This window comes from Danio rerio, chromosome 2 (genome assembly GCF_049306965.1).
Source record: "Danio rerio strain Tuebingen ecotype United States chromosome 2, GRCz12tu, whole genome shotgun sequence".
Taxonomy (NCBI): Eukaryota; Metazoa; Chordata; class Actinopteri; order Cypriniformes; family Danionidae; genus Danio; species Danio rerio.
In genome coordinates this window covers 34,482,382-34,509,047 of record NC_133177.1, presented here as the reverse complement: position 1 = coordinate 34,509,047, position 26,666 = coordinate 34,482,382, and the positions used below count along the sequence as shown (strand labels likewise).

Sequence of the window (26,666 nt, the reverse complement as noted above, 5' to 3'; positions counted from 1 at the left end):
TACTTTCAAAAGTAACTATGCCCAACACTGCTCACTAATTTCAATCCCCAGTCTTATTCAGTATCTCGTACTCTTAACACCACCTTCACCATGCCATCATGATTATCATAAATATGATTTTTCTAGATCTCTCATGTTGTTCTTTATAGTTTTTGTTCAAAAATGAGTATCGCTGTTTCTGACCTTTTCTTCTGAATGTGTAGCAGGTGTGGTACTTTCAGGAGTGCAGGTATAGGTCTATACATTACTTATTTTATTGGTTATGGTTTTACTAATGCTGCTAATACTTGTACACCACAGTTGGCCATATCATGACTTTCCTATTACATTTTTCTAGACATCTGACAGCTTATATTAGAAAGACCTTAAATAATTGCTCATTTAAAACACATTCAAAATGAACCGAAACAGACTGAACAGAAGCAAACATGACTTTTAAACGTATTCCAACATTTTTAGCATGTGTTAAATTACTGTCACCACAGGTTTTAACACAGGATGTGCTGCACATGAGTACAAGGCATAACAGGAAAGCAAAGCACTCATAAATTAAGTGTAATTCATTTTTTTCCTCTCCGTACTGCTATTGTTGTGTATGCTGACAGAGCAAAACCAGTGCTGGGAAGAGGGAATGTCTCGATGATTTAGGAGGTGAAATTACTACACACTCTTGAAAATAACGGTACTTTACTGGCATTGATGGAATCTTTGACAATCATAGAATCTTAATTATGAAATGGATTATTCAGCATATAAAATATACTTCACACTCCGGAAAACATATTAATTTGAGATCTGTAAGGCTCTTTGGAGACCCAAATGAAAAAAATAATAATAATAATATGGCGCTTCTTTTATCCTAATTTGTAAATAACTCTGGATAAAGGCAATTTTAAATAAAAAAGCAAACATGTTTTTTCTTGGAAGCGTTGGTTTCTAGAGCGCATAATATTCTGTGACGAATTATTACTGTAAAGCATCTAAAGGATCTAGAATATGTTCCTCAAATAACCACCAGCAAAACTAACCTCCAAGCGAGAACTTGCAGAATTATGCTGACAAATTATTTTAATAATTGAGAAAGCTCCATCGCCTTTTCCGAAGAAGCCCTGCGACATTTGTGTTTCAACAGTTCTGATGAAGCAGACATGTGACAGGATGTAATTCGGACCCATTTAAGGAGCAGGGTAGCATGAGCAAACATGAGTCTGCAGAAGCTCAGCCAAAAGGCAGAGGATAATGCATAAAAGAGCAGCACTTTGCATTTAGGATTACATTTAGAATCAAGATGAAAATAATTACCGTGGTCGTTTTGCTTGTATTGGAGCTGTCAAACTGCTTTGCACAATCAGGTGTGTTTTCTTTTACTTTATTTAAGCTTAAAACCCTATGACAATAATAATATTTTCATTTTTGCCACTGCAAACAGCATGAATTGCTGCATATTTTAACAGTTTGTTTCCCTTTTATAACTGTGCTGAATAGAATCTGAATAGCTACTGCAACCTATCATTATTCTTTATTTCTTTTGCAGGAGACAGCTTTTTATTATACAATGTGGACTCTAATAAATGCTTGACTAGCACTTTGAACAGGCTTGTCACCTGTGACCCACACAGTGCCCAACAAAAGTTCCGCTGGACTTCAAGTAACCGCATTTTGAACACTTTCACAAAGACGTGTCTTGGAGTGGGAAGTAAAACGGTGGGCAAAACTCTGCAGCCCTTAAAGTGCAACGATGACAATGCTCTGCAGAAGTGGGAATGCCATGGGAACACATTGCTTGGACTAAAGAATGAGACTCTGTTCCTGGCTGTAGATTTTAGGGGTTTACCTGAGATTTCTAATAAGACTGGAATCAGAAGCAAATGGACAATTCATGGCACACAGGACAGCATTTGCTCTCGGCCTTATGAAGGTATGTGCCTTACTGTTTGTATCAAATTTTGAGTCCTAAATGGATACCGCAGTCATTTGCCAGTTATTTAGATTAGCTGCATCCCTTTATTTGTTTCCATTAGTCAGGCTTGCTTTAAGTGTGCATTGTCGCTAATAGAATACTTTTCGCCTAAGTGCCATTTTACTCACTTCTGAACAACTAAAAATACAATAAATGGGCTTTCTACATATTATACACGGTCAAACCAATAAATAATTTGGAATATTAATTATAATTCATAATTCAAAACATTTCATGACAAAACATTGCTTGATTCTTAATGGCTGATGGTGTTAGATTATTTCCAGGGAACCACACAGCTAGTGAAAGTAGTTTCAAGTTCCATATCACTATGTTATGTTCACATTTAGTCATTTTGCAGATGCGTTTGTCCAAAGAGACTTGCAGTTGAATGATTTCAGACATTTTAAATGACTTCACAGCCAACAACAGTCAAAAATCTAAACAAAACTAAAGCATTGTTTGAGATTAGAAAGTAGTCTTACACACAGTCCATTTTTGAGGACAAAAACCAGACAAATGTCTTGAAATCCAACATTTGAACAATGCTTTTAGGTGTGGTAACCACAGTAAAGAGGAATAATTCCATCTGGTTCATTGAATTATTTTTTCCTAATAGTTCAACAGCCCTTTTTCTGTTATTCCATTTTGAAAATGGTAATAAAATAAGACAAGAACAGTTCTTTGCAGTAAACGATGTCTGAACAAATGTATATTTTTATCATGATTAATTAACAGATTAAAATCAATCAAAAATAACTGTTAGGAGGAAAACATTTAAATTATCAATGCTTTCACCTCCAGCCTCAAAGACAGCCTGTAGTTTCTGCTTTCAACAGGGTTCATGCAAGCCTGGATTTTGCTGCAGCAGCTTCTACAGCTCCTGTTATTTTTGTAGTGCACCATATGAAGATTTTTAATTATGACATGTCACAGTTTTCCTTATTTTGCTAATCTCACTTACATAAATAAACTTTTGTGTCATTTAGTAAAGTAGAACCAATTATTCTTAACTGCAAATTGCTCAGACTAGTTCTTGATGTCACTATTATGTGTGACCCGTGACACCAGTTACATCACTGTCGTTTACAAATCCTCACTCATGAGACAATATAGTGCCCATCAGATAAAAATCATTTGGGAATTTTCTTTTATTTTGTTTCATGAATGCTATGAACTCATGCACATTACTTTGTTCACAGTTTTTTTTTTTTTTGTCTATTATATATTCAGATGCAGCGACAGTCTACATATTGTCTGTGTTTATACAACTGGAACAAAGTAAAAGACCCCATGCACAGTAAAATTAATTTAGGAAAAACAAATCACTGCATGTCATCAGTCGTTGTTTATACTGACTGTTCAGTTGTGGCATCATTGATCTCAGCTTTCAATGGCTGTCTATCAAGATCCTGTCTGATTGACATGTGAAGCAAACAATTACCAAATGTTTTGTTTAAGAGAATAATATGGAACAAAATCAATGCCAAAAGTACTGGAAAAATAGCAAGTGCTTGCATTTTAATGACTTGAATTGTCAGGATTTGTATTTTTGAGTCCATAGCTGTTTATTTAAGCTGTGAATATTGCAACTTAAAAATAATTTAAACAAGTTTTCAAACTTATAAATTCAATAATTCATATTCAAGATTTCATTCCCAAAATATTCAGTCCTGTTTAAAAATATGATGATTATAATATATTTAAAAAGCAATTTTCCATTTGTTTATATAATGAATTTTACAAATATTGGATTCACATTAGGAACTATGTCACATTTATAAACATGACGGAGTTCTTTTTTCAAGGAGGTTATGATGTCACAATGGCTTTGTTTCCAAAACTACTGTTGAAATAAACAACACACGTCTGTCAGAAATCTTAAAAATTTCAATTACTAAGCTGGTTCCTAATTTGTCTGCATTAGACCTATATTAGTCCTACAACATTGGTCTACGGTTAAGATGATACTGGAACTATATTATCCTTCATCTGTTATCGACTGCAGTGGAAAATGAGTTTTACACTAGCTGTAGTGATCAAACTATTGGTGTTGACCTTTTTATCATTAAGATGAACATTATTTATATGAATATAAAATCATATAAACTTGGATTAAACTATGGAAACACTATATTTTGATTGTCCAATTGAGTATTAGTAGATTGTCTGCTTAATATTATACTATAAGAAACTTAGCAAGTACATGTCAACTTACACTAACCCCAAACCAAACACTCTAATTATAATCTAATGAGAATTAGTTGGCATGTAGATGCAATGTAACTTAAATTCAACAAAACGACCATCAAAATAAAGTGGGACCTAAACTATTTGTGGTTAAACATGGATACTGAAACCATAAACCAAAACCAAAACCATTGGCATTTGGCATTGTTTTTTAGATAAACATGCATGTTCATTTACCATGTTTCTTAAATATCTGCAAGCAAATTATGGTACTTTTATGATTTAGAAGAGTGAACTTACACACGACACCTTTAACACAGCCAAAATGATCACAAAAATAAAATGAAATGGAAAAATTGCTAAAATGTGTGTGAGATTGCACAAGGGTTAATATTTTTGGCATTTAGCAATGATAAATGAAAAAAGAAGCAAGAAATGAAAGCAGTTAACTTTTCCTTCACAGAAATCTACAGCATTGATGGAAATGGATTTGGGCAGACATGCAAGTTTCCTTTTTTGTATGAGAAAAAGTGGTATGCAGATTGTACCACAGTTGATGAACCGGACCAGCGTCTGTGGTGCGCAACCAAGACTGACTACAGTTTATATGAGCAGTGGGGATACTGTCCAACACGTGATAGTAGGTTTCCTTCTCTTGCATTTAATGTTTCAAGTGTTACCTGGACTTAGACTAATAATGTGACCATCACAACAGACTGAACTAATACTTATAATCTATTCTGGTCATAAAACACCGGCTTGCACACACTGATGTGTAGTTATGTTTTTGCAGGTAAATACTGGACAAAACATCCTCTAACAAACGTCTACTACCAGCTGAATGATAGGTCAACTCTGACATGGTACCAGGCTAGAAAGAGCTGTCAGCAGCAAGGCGCTGAATTGCTGAGCATATCTGAACCTCACGAACAATCCTTCATAGCAGGTATGCGCAATTATCAAAATATTCTCTTAAAAATAAATGTTCCACAGTGTTTTGCAGTGCCAATCTATTAGTTATCAAATGAACATGAAAAGTCAACACTTCCTAAATCAGAGGTTCTCAAAGTGGGGGTCGGGACCCCCCGAGGGGTCGCGGGACAATGAAGGGGGGTCGCCTGGTGGTTTTCAAAAATCAATTAATTTTTATTAAACCTTAAGACTTACAGTATTTTATCAATAACCTACTGAAGAGAAAAAAATAGTCGTTTATAGTTACTATAAACTGTATAGTTACTATAGTAGCTTATAGTTACTAGTTCTATTGGATTGCGACTTCTCTGGTAATTACATTATACTAAAGACACAGCAATACTGTCAAATGCAGCTGATTTTGTAACACCAGGTTAAACTTTCTAGCCCATTTACAGCACTGACATACATAAAAAAAAACAAAGAATAGACTTAGGTCTACTGGTGTGTTTGTGCGCATCATTGCATACAAGGTTTCTGTATTTATAACCACCACCTCAGAGAATATTGAGGGTCACGAGCCACTGGCATTGTCATTTTGGGGGTCGCGGGCTAAAAAGTTTGGGAACCCCTGTCCTAAATGATAGAATAAAGATATAATAGCGAACATTACATATTTTTTTTCTCTACATATAAAACCATCCAGTAAGATTTTGTGAATATTTGAAAAAAAAAGTATAAATTGTTCAATGGAAAAGTTCTACATGTGTTAAATGTTTAGTTGTGTCCTTACAGGATGCTGTTACACATAATCCATGCGCAATTATAATAACACCAACAGTAAATTACACTTAATTACACTAACTTCATAATTGCAAATCCTAAACCTAACCATACAGTATGCACATGTAGTTAAATAATATTTTACAGTACTTCAAGGTATAGTTTAACTTTGAAATAGACACCAAACGTGCTTCAAGGAATAAATATTTTCCTTGAAATTTCATCTGAAAATTATTTGCTCACCCTCAAGCTGTTTTAATTCCATAAAAGAAACACATATGCAACCCTGAAACCTCTTCATCGAAACGTTTTCAACGAATTGTTTAGAAAACTAAGATTAAACAACTTGATCAATAGATTTTTCACAGTCTATTTATGAATGTTTTTGGATATAGATATTTGTGATGAACAGACTTTCAATGAAAAGATAGAAGTCCATCCGATTTATTAAAAAAATTTGTGTCTGAGTCAGTCTGATGAATTCTTTACTACACTCAAATAAAATATGTTTGCTACTACTTCAAGCTTGTATTTAAAATGAGCTGAAACAACTCAACTCTTGGGAGATTTTTGGAACAATTTAAATGTTTTATGTTCAATCGACTTAAATTTGTAAAAACTAATTAGCTATATTAATTCTATCTTAATTCCCAACACAAATCGATTGTGTGGAGCCCAGCATTTTTTACAGTGTACATTAACTCACAGATTACCTCAAGGGTCTCTCTTATACATTTAACTCGTTGCATTTTTGATGAACAGACTATCAATGAGATAGAAATCCCTAGGATTTATAAAAAATATCTTAATTTGTGTTCTGAAGATAAACAAAAGTCCTATAAGTTTGGAACGAGGCTGAAAGAGTTAACACATTTTTGAAGTGAACTCTTACAGGTGTAGAAATGTGCTCAATTTCATTTACTACTACTAATGGATATCTTAAAATACCCAAAATGCAAAAACCTTACACAATCGTATTCTGCTTGTCATTTAGGAATGTTTCAGAAGTCACAAGGCTCACTATGGATAGGACTGAACAAGTTAGATGTGTCCAGTGGATGGCAGTGGAGCAATGGACAGCCTTTACGCTATTTGAAATGGCTCAGTGGTAAGACTGTTTTTTTTTTTTGTTGTTGTTGTTGTTGTACAAAGAATTTATTAAATTCATGTGGTAAAAGAGCATAATGCCAACAACACTTGCTTGATTCACACACAAAAAAAAGAAAAGAAATGTAAACGTAGCATGAATAAAAGACAGTCATAATCACATCATATAACAACCCTACAAAATCAGAGCATATTAATCATGACCATTTTTGTTTTTGTTGAAGGATTCCCAAGCTCACAACCAGGCTACAATTGTGGCGTCTTGAAAAATGGCTATAATTCAGAATGGTCAAATGATGCTTGCTCTGAAAAACGTGGATACATCTGCCAACGAGGTCATTCTGTTCCTACTGTTCCACCAGGTAGACTTCCCATCCTCTTTTCTAATCCATACAGCAGCAATTCACTGTCATCTGTACAAAGTTGTATGATTTTTCTTCAAATAACACCACTAACTGTCAATAGGGGCATACAAAGATCATACAAATATATAAATATAAAAAAAAGATTGTCCGATGTAGAAAAGTCTGATATTTTGTGCTTATTTATTTATTTTTATTTCATTTTAATTTTGCTCTGAGAAAATCATAGGACTACTCAAAAGACATGCAGCTCATTTCCGTCCTGTTTTTAATAAGTGATCGATATTGGTTAATAATAATAATAAAAAAAATATTCTGTAGCTTGATTTGTATTGTGTGATTTTTATAAATGACTTTTATAGGTTGGCTCTTTTAGTGAATTGTTTTTTTTTAAAACGTAGGTTTCTGAATCAGTCTGTTAAATTGTGTGCTAAATCAACTCACAGATAACCTCGAGAACCTCCTCAGACCTCTAAGACATTACCTCAAAAGTACACAATACACAATACAAGTTTGATAAGAATAATAGCATTTCTCGGGATGGACTCAAGCGTGAATACATTTCTGCTGTAAAGAATAATGGAAGCATTACCAATGTTGGTGACGTGTTTGTCTTTTTGGATAGAAGTGACGACTGGATTTTGCCAAAGCCCCTGGATTCCACATTCTGGCAACTGTTATCTTCTACACCGCACTAAGCAAACATGGCTGGAGGCACGGGACATCTGTCTGCGGGAAGGAGGAGACCTGCTAAGTATTCTCAGCACAGAAGAGCAAAGCTTTGCCATCACACAGCTTGGATACTGTAAGTTTTGATGATTCGCTTTTAGCTGAAATACATAGATGACAATGCAGTTGTAGAAAGATAAACATGAGGGCTATTGGTCAATCATCTACATCACTGTTCTCAGCAAAGACTGATCAGCTGTGGATTGGTTTCAATGACCGTAAAACACAGATGTTGTTTGAATGGAGTGACCAGTCTAGCGTCCCGTTTGCCTCATGGGAGGTTGGCGAGCCGACTCACAGTGCTCAGCATGCGGAAGACTGCGTGTTAATGAGAGGGGAGGTAAGACATTATTTGGGAAGTCATCTTAAAGGGATAGTTTACCCAAAAATTAAAATTATCTCATCATCATTTACTCTCACTCATGTGGTTTCTAAACGTATGAGTTTCTTTCTTCAGTTGAACACAAAAGAAGATATTTTGAAGAATGCTGTTTTTTTGTAATATCTTGTTTTAGTTAACATTTATTAAATATTTAACAAAACAGTAAAATACCAATAATAATAAGAAAAATAGTACATTATAACCCCCCCACCCCATAAAAAGGAGGGATTGTTACCAAATATATATATATATATACTGTATAAACATACACTTAACATATGTACAGTAGCATAAACATATAAACAAGAGATGGCAATACTTACATTTTTACTAAACCAGTGTTATAAATATATAGGTTAGAGATAAAGTTGAAGATTTACAAACTTAAAATGCTAAAATCCCAGGAGTATTAAGCAGGGGTGGTGTTTGACTAGAGCAGGGGTCACTTCTACTTTTAGGGGGCACACTTTAACATACATCACAAACTACTTAAACAATTATTCAAAGTCATTTTTTTTCATGAATCACTGCAGTCTTTTAAATTAAAATTTTCTTCCATGTTAATTTATTTGACAAGTAACTTTGTATTGTATATGTATATGTACATTTTGCACCTGTAAACTTTAACAGGTACAGTTGAAGTCATTTTTTGCTCTCTCGTTAATTTTAAATAATGTTTTCCAATTAATGAATTAATTATTTAATTAATTTTCCAAGTGATCTTTAACAAACCAAGTAATTTTTTACAGTATTTCCAATAAAACAAAAATTCTTCTGGCGTCATAACAAGTCTTATTTCTCATAGTTTATTTCTTGAATAAAATCAGCTTTTAATTAAAAAAATTTTTAAAAAAACTATTTAAGGTCAGTATTATTAGCCTACTTAAGAAATAATTTCTGTGCATTTTTTGATTGTCTACACAACAAACCAGTTATACGACAACCTGATTAATTATTCCAACTTTCCCAACATAAGTCTTTAAATTACACTTTAATCTGAATCAAACACTGTACAATACTTAAAGGGACTTTGTCTGTATACAACTATCTTGCAGCATAACTAGTAAAATAATATGCACTGACTGTCACCATGGCAAAGACAAAAAAGTAGTTATAAGAAATTAGTTAAACTATTATGTTTAAAAAACATAGAAGACTCGGGCTTTATGTTAAGACTAAAATCAAAAATGAATGAAGGCAAAACTAAACGAGCTAAATATTACTTTTACATGAGCGTGACTAAATACTACTTTTGATCACTGTGTTACATCTGTTCTCTGGTTCTTGCAGACTGTTTGTGAATTCAAGACTGCATTTATTAACGTTAAACTATGTACACTCGATTTCTAATTAATCATACCCTATGCAGAGCCAACAACTTCCTAAATTAAAAGTTTTAAAATCGTTATATTGAAAACAAAAGTCTAATATGATTAACAGTGCACATTTTGATAGTGTTTCACAGCATAAACATGACTGAAGCTGGTTTTAAGGTCCCCATGTGGTTTCAGTTTTTTTCTGTAAAGTTTCAAGACATAGTGGTTCCAAGGCAAAAGCAACTCGTTCAACCATTTCTTAGAATAGGGAGCTTTTGGAGATTTCCAATTAAGTAAGATCACCATTTAAGCTGTAATAATGCCAACCATCAAGGCTTGCTGTAGAGTTAACGAAAAGGTGTCCAATATTTTACAATATCCAAAAGTAGCCAAATTGTAGTCAGGTTGGATATTGGTTCCATAAGCACTGGAAAACAATTCAAAACGGTTGGACCAAAACTGAAGAATGCTGGTTGACTCTTATAGTAACTCACTGTGTACAAGCAGTTAGCAATATTTTCCCTTATATAAAAAGGAAACTCAAATAGTTTAGGAACAAGTGAAAATTTGATAAATGATGGCAGAATAATTTTTTTGGGGGTGAACTATTCCTTTAAGTTGCAGTTGTATAGTTTTTACTACAGGCATGAAACAAACATAATGATGGTCTCTTGTTTAGGAGGGAAAGTGGGCTGATGATGTTTGTGAAAAAAAATATGGCTTCATCTGTAAGAGAAAGACCAGCACTAAAGCCTCAAATAATGACACGGTTGTCACAAATCCAGGATGCAAAAAGGTATGTAATTGTACATTAAGAAAATGGTCCAAATTTGTACATTAAACTCTCTGCAAATTTGCACTTTTTGCTAGGTGTCTACCAGCCATGTCACCTCCACTGTCAATTAGTCAAGGAAAATTGACATGTTGAAAAAGGACTGAAATATCCATACAAATGATATGTTCAGGATGTAAAATGACTTCAAAAGTGAAGTTATAGTAAATAAATCATAAGATACTGTAACAGTTTAAGAGCTTTTAATTTTAAAAGCAGACTTATAGGTGGCTTTTCTTTTAACCATAGAAAATGTTTGCATATTACCCAGTCAGTCTGGGGTAAATTTGGAAATTTCACAATTTTTCATTTTACTTCAACAATATTAATTCTACTGGACAAAATGTCTGCAACATCGGTGTTAGATCAACTGTCAATCACACTCCTGCGGAAGGGTCAATAAAGTCTTTCATTTAGTTTTCTTTTTTTTTTTTTTTTTTTTTTTTTTACATCAGGCGATTAAATATTCTGTATTTACTATCTTTTATTAAAAGGGCTGGATCAGGTATGGGTACTATTGTTACATGGCAGGATCCGAGACAAAGACCTTCGAAGAGGCAAAACAGACGTGTGAAAAAGCAGAGTCTCGACTTGTAGATGTTTCATCCAGGTCAGATCATTTGTTCACTTGCAGGCATTCAGTCATACATCTGATACTGAATTTATATCACACTCACTAAAACCTTTGCTGACACTTAATTTTGATGGTCTCTTTTGAACTAAATTGTAACTAAATTGAAACCACAGCTGTATATGCCTGGTATTAAAATAAGAAAATACAACTAGATTGTTTTCATAGTGTAAATGTTAATGTACTTTAATGCATTTAAATAAGCACAGAGGACCAATTACTCCCTACTGACTTAATACTTACACTTCATTGGGGTGTGTTGTTTTAGCACACTAGCCACAAGGGATTTAGACTTTTCTGTCTGAAATTGTAAGTTTGTCTTAAAGGTGAAATTTAAGGTGAAATAATCCCAGCCGGTCCGGCACAGGTTCTAACACGAACACTCAGTTCAGTTCAGTGTAGTTTTGTGGTTATCAGAGTAGAAATAAAAACTGCTGCTCTTAATATCATTTTCTGTCGTCTTCATTAGCATTCAACTGCATGAAAGTAGGGATGCAGGATTGATAGGACTTTTTGAGAATGATTTTAACAAAAAAAATGAGCGAAATACCAATACTGATCAATTAATTGGTCAATTGCATACAGTATTACTGAACATGAATTGGACCCATTTACCATTCAACTTTTACACTTTAATTGACATATGGAAATCTAAATAAAACTAGTGATATTGTTATATGTACATTTTACACTTTGCTGCTTCAGAAAAATATTGTCTCACTACAAGTACAGTCTGTTTCTTTTACTGTCCAAGATGTTTTAGCCCAAACTAATCAGTTGTTTTCCCGACATACATCTGACATTTTGTACATATTAGACTCAAGTCTGATATTATCAAGATGATAATCAAGTCTGATTTTATATATATATATAATTTTTTTTTTTTGGTCTGATAAATTATTGGATTATTCAAAAGACATGCTGCTCATTTCCACCCTGTTTTTAATAAGTAATCATCAATATTGGTTTCTAAAAAAAAAAAGCCCATAGGCCCTTCCCTCAAAAAAATCAAGAAAGTGGTTAAAAGTGGACAAGACATGGATTAAAATATCAGGTGTTAATGGAAATATGTCTTCCTCTTGTGATATAACAGACCAAAATTATTCATAACACAGTGTCTAAACTATCTGTCATTAGAGCATTAGTAAATGGTCTTCACAATATCTGCCAACACTTGATGGTCCTCCAAATAGAATTACTAGTTGCTACAATTAGCTTTGTAATTACCTTTGTAGTTTGTATATTTGCAAAGTCAAAACACAGAACCATCAAAATGAAGTGTAAGCAAAACCTATATCAAATTTAGTAATAAAACAATTTTTCTAATACATAATCTTTTCATTTGCAACCATTAGAGTAGAAAATGCATTCCTGGTTAATCTAGTAGGAGCACGACCAGAGAAGTACTTCTGGATTGGACTGTCTAATCAGAAGGACGTACACACTTTTGAGTGGACCAACACTAAGCAAGTCCCATTCACTCACTTCAACTCTGGGATGCCAGGTATTATGTTAAAAACATTATGACAATAGATTGAAGAGGATTCTTATAAATTAATGGAAGATGGAATTTTACATTGTCAAATTTTACTATATAAAAAAACACTTTTAGGAAGAAAACAAGGCTGTGTTGCAATGACGACTGGAATAGTTGCTGGGCTTTGGGATGTGCTTAGCTGTTCAAATAAGGAAAAATACATCTGCAAGCAAAGAGCTGATGCTCTAGTAACAACCGCAGCCCCGCCAACCACCCCTTCCCTGGACTGTCCCACAGAATGGACTTCAATTGGGACAAGAGACCTCTGTGTCAAGGTAAAATGGATTTGAGATAAATTTGTTACTTTAACACATAAAACATCATAGAACTTTTCATGACAACTCCCTTCCCTTTTTTTGCAGCATTTCAATGTACCTTCACTGCAAATGAAAACATGGGATCAAGCCCTGGACTACTGCAGAGAACTCGGTGGTGACCTCCTGAGCATCCATCATGAATCTGATATTCCCTGGAAACAAGGAGGGTAATACAGATTACTCCTTTTGCATAATGAAAAATACCCAGCTAATGAATTTCTGAACCATATTTATTTTTCTTACATTTGTTGGATTTTATATTTTTTTTTATTTGCAATACCCTATTTGAATTAAATGTATTATTATACTTATCATCCATATATTGGGTGATCACATGCGTTGATGAATAAAAATATTATTTGTTCAAATCCAGCAGTATATATTGTATTCATACACTACCTGACAAAAGTCTTGTCGTCGATCTCGGTTGTAAGAGCAACAAATAATAAATTGACTTCTAGTTGATCAAGAAGTGGCAGAAGGTAGATTTTTTCCAATGGATCATCTGTTGAACTGCATTCTCATCACAAATACTGCAGAAGACCTATTGGAACCCGCTTAGACCCAGGATTCTCACAGAAATCTGTCAAGTTTGGTGAAGGAAATATTTGAGGTTACGTTCAGTAAGAGGGCATGCGAGAGATCTGCAGAGTGGATGGGAACATAAACAGCCTGAGGTATCAAGACATTTGTGCTGCCCATTACATTACAAACCAAAGGAGAGGGCAAATTCATCAGCAGGGTAGCACTCCTTCTCATACTTCAGCCTCCACATCAAAGTTCCTGAAGGCAAAGAAGGTCAAGGTGCTCCAGGATTGGCCAGCCCAATCACCAGAGATCAACATTATTGAGCATGTCTGGGGTAAGATGGAGGAGGCATTGAAGATGAATCCAAAGAATTTTGATGAACACTATGAGTCCTGCAAGAACGCTTACTTTGCCATTCCAGATGACTTTTGTAATAAGTTATTTAAGTAAGTGCAGAAATGTATGGATGCAGTTCTCCAAGCTCAAGGGAGTCATACACAATATTAATTCTTTTCCACTGCACCAAGAATTTATATTCTATACTGTACATTATTTCTGTTAAGTGACAAGACTTTTGTCTAAGCAAAGTCAGACCTTACAGTCCTAATTAAAGCATTAAAGATCATCAAGGCATGATCATATTTTGTTCTGGTAAAATAAGCACAATCTAGAGACCTTTGCCTTTCATTTAAGCCACTTCTGATGCCTTATGATCAACTAGAAGTCAAGTTATTATTTGTTGTTTCTAAAACTTGGATAGACGACATAACTTTTGTCAGGGAGTGTATATATACATATATTGTTCGTATTTACTGAAAATTTTATCAAAATCTTAACTTACAAAGCCTTTTAACAGTTATTCTGCTTATTCTCCAACCACATTCAAAGACACTTTTCAGAGGATTTATTTTAAGACATTTGTCAGATTATTTTCCCATAAAACATTGTTTATAGGTCTAACTTTTTATTATTTGACCCCAAACCTGCAATTTCAGGCTTAAGACACTGTTAATGCAGTTATTAGAGAGAGACTAACTTTTTGTGTTTTATATTAACTGCCATTACTTTGCACCACTGAAGGTCATGTACAGTATATGGTGGATTTGAAGAAAAATCTCAGGACAGAAACAGATGAATACAAAAGTTTTTTAAAAAGGTTTTTTTTTTGTAGAGGGTATCCATCTTGGATTGGTTACAGAATGTATGATCCCTCTGTGGGTTACGTTTGGAGTGACGGCTCTTCGGTGAGTTCACAATAAAGAAAACAATCAAATTCATTAAGTTTTTTTTTTTAAATAGCATAATCACATTTTCAAAATATACTTTCTTTTAGTCGTCCTATCAAAGCTGGGCCAGCGATGAACCAAACAACCTAAACAACATGGAAAATTGTGTTGAAATGAGAGTGTCGCTGTGGGACGATGATGGGATGTGGAATGACGTGAACTGTAAAGACAAGAAGGACTGGTACTGTCAGATCCACAAAGGTAAATGGAGAAAGGTCTCAGTCTTCAAACTAAATTTTTTTCATTTTTGTTTAATACATGATAATAAACCAACTACGCCCTCTCTTTAGGAAAGACTCCAGTTGAGGTGAATATTACAGAACCAGGTAAGCATTCCACTTTCTTCAGCATGATCTGGATTTAACTTTTTTTTTTTAATTATTTTATTTTTACAAGGTAGCTTTAAAACTGAGTTTTTTCTTTTATGTTTAAGTTTATAATGTAACAGAGGATGGCTGGATTGAATTCAGAGGTAGCCAGTATTATGGGTCCGAGTACTCAGCGATGTCTATGCATGAAGCACGGGCGTTCTGTAAAAGAAATCATGGCGATCTTGTAGTCATCAACGATGAGGAGGAGCGACTGTTCCTCTGGCATAAGGTAATGCAGAGCACATTACGCAATACTATATTGAATAGATCCTATATGCATGCTATTTACTGACTTTTCAGAAACATGTCTCACTGCAGTGTTTTTGTTTTTTCTGTGTGTTGCAGTCTAAAGAGTTGTACAACGATTTTCTCATTGGCTTGACGGTTGATCTGGATGGATCTTTCCAGTAAGTTTAATGAAGGCAAACAGCACCTATGTGTTCTTTTTTTGAAGGACAAATACATTTTTTTTTTATATATATAAAGGTGGATGGATGGGTCTCCTGTTGTGTTTCAAGCTTGGGAAGCAAATCAACCTGCCTTTAAAAACAGTGAGGAAAGGTGCGCAAAGATGACCATATCTCAAGGTATGTCTGATCTAAGAGATTAGAAATGAAAACTAAAAATGTATTTGGTTTGGAGGACTGTTTTAAGCTGTTGTGTATGGTCAAATCTACGGTGACAGAGAGGCCAACGTGGTGCAATTTAAGAAAACATGCACTTTAATAACGCAAATTAATAAAAAGCACTGCATTTTCTCATAATGCAAACATTTTACAAAAACACGCTGCATTTTCTCACAACACAACGGAAATGTTTTAAGGGAACCCTAAAATGTGACAGACCTGGCTATTCAAGTTATGGTTATTATCATAAATACATGGGTATCGGTATATTAAAATTATCAAAAAAAAAAAAAAACTCACCTTACAAAGATCAACTTCACTGAGCACAATCATGGCACAGCGGCATCCATCACATTTTGGGTCCCCTTGAAATATTTTCGTCGTGTTCCATAGTTTTTGTGTTGTGAGAAAATGCAGCATGTTTTATTAATTTGTTTGTGATGTGGAAAAATGCTGAGAATTTTTTTTTTTGATGTGTACAACGTACAAATCACTCATGGTGCAGGAGATTTGTTTATTTGTTAAATATACAAAAAGTCATGAGAACAATTTGACTGTTGCAGGACTCTGGGAAACCGTCAACTGTGGTGATGAATATAATTATTTTTGCAAGCGAAGTGAGGCTCCCCCAGTTAATGCTACTGTGGCCCCTACACAGCCACCAAAAGGAGGCTGTGCGCCTGAGTGGACACAGTTCGAGGGAAAGGTAATTATACACATTTTTAAAAACAAGAACGTAAAAATACTAATACAAGCAACTTAACACGTGCAGTTGTTTTTAGGTTTGCTCTCTTCAGTCTCATTAAAGGTTTAGAGGGATGGATATGATTTATACAGTGCTCAGCATATTTAAGTAGACCCATTTTGAAGAAGAATATTTTTATTCATTTCTCAGTGAATATTTAAACAAAACAGATTTATTAAACAGATATATTTATTAAAATAATATTTTAATCACCAAACATATTTAGAAATTGAAAGATACTGAGTAAAATGTTGCAAAATAAATTACAACCTACAAAATTTAAAAACTTTATTTTTCAATAGTTTTGCTTCTCTTGATTTTTCCTCTTTTTTGAATTTGTATTTATTATTTTTCTATAACATATAAATTTGGGTGTGCTAGTTTTTGGACCATTATTGTAAGTTATTTTATTAGATAACTTCCAGATTTGGCTTCAGTACTGACTTATTTAATGTATATGCACAAATATAATACTGTATAGCTTCCTATTGAAAATATGAATTTAAAATAGATTTGTGAGGCGTCTACTTGTATGTGTTGAGCACTGAAGCTCCATCAAATAAATGTTTCATGACAAAATTCAAATAAGCTCTGTTGTTGACTGCTATAACAGATGCAGTGTTTGTCTAGTGTTTTATCACTATTGTTTTAGAAAAGCAATAGTAATCTTTATATAACTTGTTACAGTGCTACAATGTGAGGGGGGAAATGAAAAAATGGAGCGAAGCAAGAGAATACTGCAGAGAACATGGTGGAGATCTGACAGCTATTATGAGCAAATTCCAGCAAAGTAAGAGTTTTGTCTTTGTTCAATTCGATGACATTTCATTACAGCCCAAAGCAAGGTCAATGTGTCGATTTACTAAATAATATTAGGATTCAGTTTATTGAGATTGAAAATGTGACACTATGACAATTTTTTTTTTTGAATTTAAGATTCTAAAACTCAAAGAAAAGATTGAATTTTAGAAGCAAACTTAGAACCCAAGAGGTTGTGAAAACCTGCTCCCCAGTGCAGTGCCTAAAATCGTATAGGTGTAAAACAATGCTGTATTACAAAGGTTAGATGTTTAGCAAGTAATTTGCTTCACATTCATATATTATATAGTCACAAGATCACCAAATATTGTATGTATCAGTGTTTGTTTGTAAGGAAAAAGGTCAAATATCTGATTGAATGCTGCATATGCAGTAAGACAAGTGATATGACCAATCACAGTTCTGTTATTAATATTCCCCTTTGGTTGTCATTAACCAACAAACGAACCATACCGAAGAGACTGAGCTTGGGACAGGGAATGTCTGTGCCTATATCATTTAGGAAAGCATAATGAGCTAGGATTACAAGTGCCTTTCATAAATAATCCTATAACAGCCTTGCAATCCATTTTGCAGTATCCATCAAAATAAATGAGATGTGTTAATATGCCATTTCCTGCATGAGAAAATTGTTTATTATTTTTAATATTTTCTAGAGTAAACTCTTTCTTGTGAAAGTTGAAACAGAATTATAAAGATGATTTACATTATATTTAGCCTGATAAGCCAGGATACAACTTAAAGGGAAAGTTCACTTAAAATTATTATTAAGTGGTTCAACTTTCTTTTCTCTGTTGAACACAAAAGAAACAGAAAAAAAAATGTTGGAAACCAGTTGGAATTTACATCCAGAATGAAAAAGATACTATGGAGTTTAACGGCTATCATTTTACCAACATTCTTCAAAACACCTCCTTTACTGTTCAACAGCAAAAAGAAACTGAAACACGTTTGGAACAAGGGGAGGATGAATAAATGGTGACAGAATTTTCTTGGTGAAATTTCCCTTTAATAGTACAGCTGGAAATATATAAGGACGCAAATTGCTGAACTGTATAAGAAAACACAACAAATATGCAAATAAGGAAATTAACCAAGGGTTATGAATACCCAGGATTAGTCTAATAATTAACCCTGGTTTTTAGTCACTTCCTCCCCCCTCTTTTCCTTAGATTTGTTTTACCTTTCATTATATTCATCCATCTTTTGCAGCATTTTTAAGCACAATGATTCGAGATAAATCCACTAACTTTTGGATTGGATTCAGCAATCTGGCAAATGGAAGGTTCAAGTGGACAGATGGGAGTAAAGTTTCATTCACAGAGTGGGCTGAAGGGGAACCTCATTCCTTAGTATGGGCATATTTTTATCATTTTTGAACATTTTCAGCTTAATGAATTTAACTTGTAGACTGAACATAATTACTTTTTCTTACAGTCACGTTCATACTACTGGACAAAATACTTTTCGGACGAGCCGGTACTGTGAAAAACTGATGATTTGTCTAAAAACAATTGTTTTGGGGCTTTTTTGCAATAAAGTCTTATATTGTTTTTTGTTTTTGTTTTTCCTAAACAGGAATGTGTTTTTATGGGCAGGAGTTCAGGATCTCACTTTAGCAAGTGGGTGGCAGACGACTGTAATTCTACTAATGGCTTCATTTGCAGTCGTGATGTTGGTAAGTTTGGCTAAACCTGCAGTCTTGTAGAGAAATCTCTTGCAGACTTTTAACATTCATCTTATCATGCTAAAATCACTTTTTCTTTTACATGTTCAGATCCAGGTATCCCCTCAGTGCCAACTGAGATTCCTAAAACCTTTGTCAAGCTTGGAAATTCATCTTTCAAAGTGATTCAAGAAAACCTAACGTGGATTGAGGCAAATCGTCGCTGTAAGGCAGAAGGGGGTCATCTGGCCAGTATTCGGGACTTGATATCACAAGCTTACATTGAGTTGCAGGTCTTCAGACTCAAGCAGCCTATGTGGATTGGTCTCAACAGTGAACAGGTACTGCAATAAAGAAAATGGAGTAAATCAGTTTATAGGAATAATTCTTCTAAAAAAAGAAAGGTCACCCTCTTGAGAAACTTTAAACTGTAGAACACAAAAGGAGATGTTTGGTAGAATGCACAGGCCACACAATCTAAGTTAATGATTACTAAGGTTATCAAATATTCAGATCCCACTTTATATTAAGTGGCCTTAACTACACTGAAAAAAATTTATCAAAGATGACTCCTTGGATTTACTCAATTTTTTTATGTTAAGTGATTGTAAACAATTTATTTGGGCTGAATTTAAACAAACAAATTTAGTTGAACATTATTAAACTTAATTTGTTTGTTTAAATTCAACACAAATAAATTGTTTGCAACAGTTCTGCATGCAACACTTTTTTTCAGTGTAACATGTACTTACACTGAAATTAATAATTCAATACAATGTACTTGTTGTGTAAATACATGTTTTGCATTGTACTTATGCTTGATGAAATACTTGCATTTGTAATTAATTTCTGTAATTACATTTGTAATTACACTGGTGGTCAATCTTTTACACCTTATCCCACCCTTAAACCTGCCCAGATCACAAAACCTGTCCCTAACCCTACCTTTATGCCACCTCAAGAGCATCAGAAGTGTTTTGTAATATATTATGAACACATCAAGTACATTGTATTTATTTTTTGATGTAAGTACATATTAGTTAAGGACATTTCATATAAAGTGGGACCCGTTTTTTTATACTGAAAACATGTTCTTATTGAGGTTTTCTCTAAATTTTTTACCTGAGCTATACTGATGACTAATCATAACCTACACATTAAATATTTTCATTAATTCACAGTCAAATGGATATTTTCTGTGGGTGAATAAATGGCCAATGACCATGGAGAAATGGGCGATAGCTGAACCTAGGCCCAACAAACCTTGTGCACACATGAAAATAAATGGAGAATGGAAAACGTCTCTATGCAATGAAACCTTCTACAGTGTCTGTGAGCAAACAACGGGTAAGATAAGTTACAAACTGAGAGTGAGTTTCACATCTTGTCACAAAGAAAGGAAGTCAACCCATATTTGCAAAAAATATATAATTTTTTGTATCGTTAAATGTAAAATATATTTAAATGTATCTTGTAAATCATTAAATACTGACAATGTAAAGGCTAAGAAAACCAGCACCAGCTGTGTCTTATTATGCTGTTTTGGTCAGTACCAAACATACCAGGCAAAACAAATTGTGTCAATTGTGTATGAACACACTCTGAACGATGCCTTTCTTTGCTTTAAACATACATATTGGGGACCTTTTAAGCTGAACAAAAATATGCCAGCCTAAGATATCTACTGTAAATACAAATGGATAACTTTCTTATTCAAGAAAGTAATATTTTTCTGGTACGATTCGTAAATTTTTCTGAATTATAAAAAGAAAATTGTAAACCTGACTTCATGCAGTGTTCAGATTTTGTAGGTAAATAAGTACTTAGAGAAAAGGTGAAATTGGTGAAAACTATTACAGTAGTCCATTGCTTACCATTTTCATCAGCTTTATCAGATAATGTATAATAACAATATATAATTATATTACAAATAATAGAATTCACATGACCCTCCCCACAGACATTCCGCCAACCCTTCCAGCACAGCAGCCCGGACACTGTCCAAAGCAAGAAAATTACAGTCCCCTGAGGTGGATACCTTTCAGAGACAGCTGCTATGCTTTTGTGACAGAAATGAAATCATGGAGCAGAGCAGCAAGACTTTGTATGACATGGGGTAAGGACAATTAGTTGATTTTAAAAGCAGATTGCACCAACAGATGCAAAGAACAAATCTGTAATGTTTTTTTCCCCCTCATCAGGAGCTTCTCTTGCCAGCATCAGAGATGAAGCGGAGGAGAAGTTTATAGAAAGCAACCTCTTGCTCCTTGAAAGTTATAAAGAATTTTGGATTGGATTGTTACACAACCATAAAGGTAGATAACAATGTAATATTCATCAAATATTGCTACTTGCATACGGATTTTTTTTTCACACTAATAATTGGTTAATTTTTAAAGCTTTGTAACATCTGAACTCACCCTGGTTATTTAACTACACAGGACACTGGTTATGGGCAGACAACAGTGTGGTAGATTACACTAACTGGGCACTAACTGAGACCGATGGTGACTATGAAGAATTTTCTTATAATCCTGACTGCGCATTTATCTCTGCCACGTCTAAAAATTGGAAAAAACGCCACTGTGATTACACAGTTTTACCGTTCATCTGCAAAACCGCCAAAGGTACAGTATGCATTTTAACTCCAGCATCTTTCATATACTAGAAGTGGTGGTCTCATACAGTGCTCAGCATATATAAGTACACCCCTCATACATCTATCTTTTAAATTCATATTTTTAATAGGAAGCTATGCAATATTATATTTGTGCATATACATTAGATTAATCAGTACTAAAGCCAAATCTGGAGTTTATCTGAAAACATTACTTACGATCCAAAATCTAGTACACCTTAATTTATGTTATAGAAAAATATTACAAATTAAAAAAAAAGAGGAAAAAAAAATCAAGAGAAGCAAAAATATCTCATTTTGATTTTTCTTGAATTTATTGTATTATCTTTTAATTTTTTAAATATATTTGGTGACTAAAATTTAATTTTAATAAATATATCTGTTTAATAAATGTTTTTTGTTTAAATGCACCAAAATACATTGCCTATATTCACTGAGAAATGGATAAAACAAATATTCATTATCAAAATGGACACCCCATTTATGCCGAGCACTGTACAGTCAGTAACTAATGTTTGAAAAACTACAGTAAGTTAAATCTTTGAAGTGACTTTCAAGTAACATAAAAGACTAAATAAAAGACTAAATAAAAGACTGTCCTTATGGGGTGAATTTGTCTTTTCAGTTTTCATTACATTATTTCTTTTCATTAAATTATTTCATTATTACTTTTCATTATAAGTATATTTGTAAATAATGGTTTATTTAATGTTTTTAAGCCAATATATGTTTTCTATTAAAAAGGAAACATGGCAATTAAATATAACCTATAATACATTTAAAATATAAGTATGCTGTGAAAAATGCAGGTTCAGTAAATATGACATTTTGTTTGTATGACTCCCTTATATAACAAATGCTCAAATGTATATTGTAGTCTTGCCAGTAGTGGTAGAAAATTTTAATATCCTCTTTAAATGAAAAAGCTTAGTTAGTGTAGTAAACACAGAACACACAATATAATAATAATAATAATAATAATAATAATAATAATAATAATAATAATAAGTGACCTACATTCTCTCCCCCTCCCAATTCAGTATACACAGTGTAAAAAATGCTGAGTTATACACAATTCCTTCATGTTGTCAGATCAATTACAGGAACTTCATTGTTTTTACAAATTTAAGTGGATTAAACATAAAACAGATTTTTAAATAAGCAGTTTAAACAAAGCAGGAAAAATCTTTTTTTGAATGCAATTTGTAATGTTACATTTCAACAGTCGAATTTGAGCCAATGAATTTATGGAAGTGAATATTTGAACTGAAATAAAATGAGCTGAAAAAAGACTTGAATATTATATGTTATATTTTAAAAGGGTATTGAATATTTTGTAAGTGAAATCTGGAAATTGAATATGAATTATTGAATCACAAGTACGAACACGTGTTTGAAATATTTTTGTTAAAATATTCACAGCTTAAATAACCAGATATGTTAAATTTCAGGACGTCAAAATACAAACCCTGAAATTCAAGTCATTATAATGCAAGAACTTGTTAAATCGGTGAAATATTTTTTAATTTGTTCTATTCAACAAGCTTTTTACTTCAATACTTTTGCCATTGATTTTGTTCCATAGAAGTGGAGATTCTTCATAACAAAGATGGCTGTTATATGGAACTAATGGTATTTATAGTGGCTTAGGAATCATCTGATTGGTGAATCATAAATTGAATGATTTGGGGCCAGCTGCAAGCAATCATAAGTATGTGATCCTCTCGAAATTAGTTTATAAATAAACTTCAGTTAAATCAAGGTTGTCCTAAAACTATTGAACAACATACATTCTCGTTTCAGGAAAAGTTTTGAAAAACTTTTCTTATCCACTTCAAATGTTGACTCCTGTATATCTCATGATGCTGCTTTTTTATCTGAGAGATAAAATTGTAATTTGGAGAGGACACAAATCATAAGTAATTATATTTTTTATAAAAATATAAAATTATAATTGTTTTCATTACATTTATATTTTATAGTCCTATATTCTTCTTGGTACACATCTCACAACTGACAGAAATGGTAACCTTTTTTTACTGATTATGAGTTCATAGCTAAAATGACAATATTATTTCACATATTGTATATACAAATGAATAGGCTGTGCTACAATTGACAATACGTTTTGAAGTTCCACGTTTAAATTTCTGATTTAATATCTTGCAACTGCAAAAATTCTAAATTCACAAATACAAGGATCTTTTATCTATACTTCCAAGGTTATGCTTTGTATAATCATACACAACCTGTTTCTTATAAAAAGCCTAATTTTTCTTTCTATTTCCCACAGTGATGAGCCCAACTATTAAGTCCCCACATCAAGGTAACATGATTATTTATTTCTAACTTTTATTTGGGTTGATCAAATACATTTGAAAAATCTGATACGCTTCCACCGCACTGTATCTAAGACTTATAACAACTTAAGTATTATGATAAAGCTGCAGTGATGATTGTATTGCAGTTTTTACACTAGATTTCTTTCTCTAATTAATTTCATCTTTCATTTTTTTTCCACAGATATTAAACCTCATAGGGTTAAAACTGGATTGGCTGTATTCTTGACTATTGCAGTGATTGCCATACTTGGAGCTCTAGCCTATGTTTACTACAGAAGGTCACAACATCGCTTCCTGCCTACATTTGAAAATCCCATGTATAATAACGCAGAGTCTGCTTATTCAGATAAAGATAACAAATCATTGCTTGAGGTTGCAGAATAGACCTGTACATGTAGTCATCTGGCCAGTATCATAAAATAAACAATGGCAGGGATCATCAAGTTTATTTTGTGATATCGGCTCCCTACTTCTTTTACATGGCTACTTGCCAAATAAATAATTGATTTGGTTAGAAAAGGAACGTAGCCATATAAATCAGTTGTCATTTAAAGAGGGACCTATTATGCCCCTCTTTACAAGATTTAAAATAAGTCTCTGATGTCTCTAGAGCGTGTATGTGAAGTTTTACCCAAAATACCTCACCAATAATGATTTATTACTGCCCCTTCTAGGCTTTGATCCTAACTGTGCTATTTTGGTGACTGTTGCTTTAAATTGAAATGAGATTGTGCTCCTAGCCCTCTTTTCAAAAGAGTGCAGAGCTACAAATGCCTTCGTGTCAGCATAGTGGCAGATTCAAAAACAGGACTAACTTCTTACGCTAATGAGGGAGACATCATCATTAATAGGCGGGGCTTTCCACTTCATGTACAAAGGGAGAATGTCAATCAAAGTATTTGTGTAGAACTTTTTGAAGTGTGATTAGAAAAATTAAAGTTATTTTTCACCATTAGAAACGGGTTATATTCACACAGTCGCCACACAACTGTTTAAACCCCTTATAAAGGTGATTTTTGCATAATGGATCCCCTTTAATTAGTTTAAAAGTCATTATGATCAAATAAATAATAATAAAATCTGACTACACAATGGTGCAACTGACTAATCATATCATACTACAATTGCTGGTTTTAATTATTTTCTCCAAAAGCTTTTGAACATCAGACTTTGTTATTAAATGTTAAAGTTCAAAAATAAATGTCTCTAATAACCTTCAGTTTTTACACTATGGTATATTTGCATTGACTGGATTAACACTCACAATGCAAAAAGTTTTAAGGAAGGAAACAATGTCAACTTTTTTTGTGCCAAAAAATTGTGGATGTAAGGTCAGCTGACACTTGAAAGCTGACAGAGTTAGCATTTGGAGAGACTTGTGCAAATGTTATATTTATACTGTAAATGAACACTCCAAAAGTTCTTTATATATTCATATTCTATGACTAATCCATAATGAATACAGAATAGGGGATTTTGTGTGGGAACGATTCCGAAAATCACCAACTGATAAATGTGATGTGTGCATTATTGGTTTAGGAGAGCATTTCAATAACAACAATATACAGTCAGATCAACTGAATACAGAAAGAACATCTATATTACAGTGCAGCAGTATCTGTACTGATTCATTAATCCAATATCTACAAAGGCATTTATGAGGTATATACAAATGCATAGAAACAATTTTCAAGCTATAGTGTTGCCACAAACTAATGCATAGAGTACTCAGGAAACATACAGGTATCAAATGTAAATAAAAGATATTGTTTCAGATGCATTGAGGATATGATATTGCCATCTTCTGATTAACAGTTTCAACAAAAGTGAAAACAAAACATTTACCATGCTGTTGTAATGAAACAAGTATTGTACCTATTTTTGTCAGTATATTTGTGTGTCTTTTAACTTTATGAAGATAAAAGTAAAAAAAAAAAATCATACATACAGGATTGTACATATTTCAATAAACATTCTGAAAATCATAAATACATGCATATGGTTGGCTAAAAATGATCACGTTGTATATATTATTAATATGGAAATACAGAACCTAAAACATCAACAGTGTTCATTTGCAATAACTTTGCATGAGCAAAGTACACATAATATGGCTCGAGAGTTGATTTACATGATTGTGGTCTTTGTATTGACACAAATGATTGTTTATTAATAAACAGGAAATTGAATATCTTAAGTGCTGTCTGTCTCAATCTACAAAAGCATGTAGACCTTTACATTGCTCCTAAAATGTGCAAATAAAAATCACGCTTTTGTTTTTACTCTTAACACTTTTTCTGTGTCCATCTGAAATGTGTCACATTATGGACAATGAAGTAGGCGGAAAAGTTTGTAAATGCTCTTTATCAGCAAATGAAATTGCAAAAATAAAATAAATAAATACTGTAAATAGTCCTGCCCCAAAACTCAAATCATTGGTTGAACCATGGTTGCTGCCAGATTTAAAATGTGCATATATGCACACACACACGTCAGTTCAATAAAACTGCATTTTTTATTCTTAGTGTTTTAGGCTAAAATTGGAGAATCAATACAATAGTATCAACCTTATTTTTCTGAATGTGTA

General features: G+C 33.2%; 2 protein-coding genes across 8 annotated transcripts in view; one reads left to right on the top strand and one right to left on the bottom strand.

The window, feature by feature from the left end:
* si:ch211-106h4.4 overlaps positions 1–26,666 on the bottom strand; it is a 92,817-nt gene that overhangs the window by 64,875 nt on the left and 1,276 nt on the right. For 3 of the 6 annotated variants that reach the window (XM_073926972.1, XM_068214122.2, XM_068214123.2), the window contains exons 2-4: positions 19,381–19,443; positions 13,117–13,210; positions 7,907–8,043 (exon numbers count right to left, since the gene is read on the bottom strand). The exons of 1 other annotated variant lie outside the window; for it this stretch is intronic. The gene's annotated coding sequence lies outside the window, so the exon portion shown is untranslated. Of the gene's footprint in view, positions 1–7,906; positions 8,044–13,116; positions 13,211–13,457; positions 13,642–19,380; positions 19,444–26,666 lie in introns of all 6 variants that reach the window. 2 more of the 6 variants (XM_073926981.1, XM_073926969.1) reach the window with 1 other exon arrangement.
* On the top strand, positions 1,178–26,444 carry mrc1b (mannose receptor, C type 1b). 2 transcript variants are annotated; one of them, NM_001423726.1, is made up of 31 exons: positions 1,178–1,352; positions 1,535–1,918; positions 4,614–4,790; positions 4,944–5,096; positions 6,840–6,953; positions 7,177–7,314; positions 7,940–8,119; positions 8,226–8,383; positions 10,421–10,537; positions 11,068–11,183; positions 12,560–12,708; positions 12,817–13,016; positions 13,104–13,225; positions 14,758–14,830; positions 14,920–15,073; positions 15,163–15,198; positions 15,306–15,472; positions 15,589–15,650; positions 15,730–15,830; positions 16,433–16,575; positions 17,302–17,404; positions 18,646–18,785; positions 18,871–18,912; positions 19,012–19,111; positions 19,211–19,440; positions 20,281–20,446; positions 21,060–21,215; positions 21,301–21,414; positions 21,541–21,726; positions 24,031–24,063; positions 24,261–26,444. In NM_001423726.1, the coding sequence occupies exons 1-31, from the start codon at positions 1,289–1,291 to the stop codon at positions 24,461–24,463; spliced, it is 4,281 nt and encodes a 1,426-aa protein (NP_001410655.1). In that variant the 5' UTR covers positions 1,178–1,288; the 3' UTR covers positions 24,464–26,444. The 2 variants fall into 2 exon arrangements, with proteins under 2 accessions (NP_001410655.1, XP_068080433.1); XM_068224332.1 differs by having other exon boundaries at positions 1,203–1,352; positions 7,943–8,119; positions 24,261–26,276.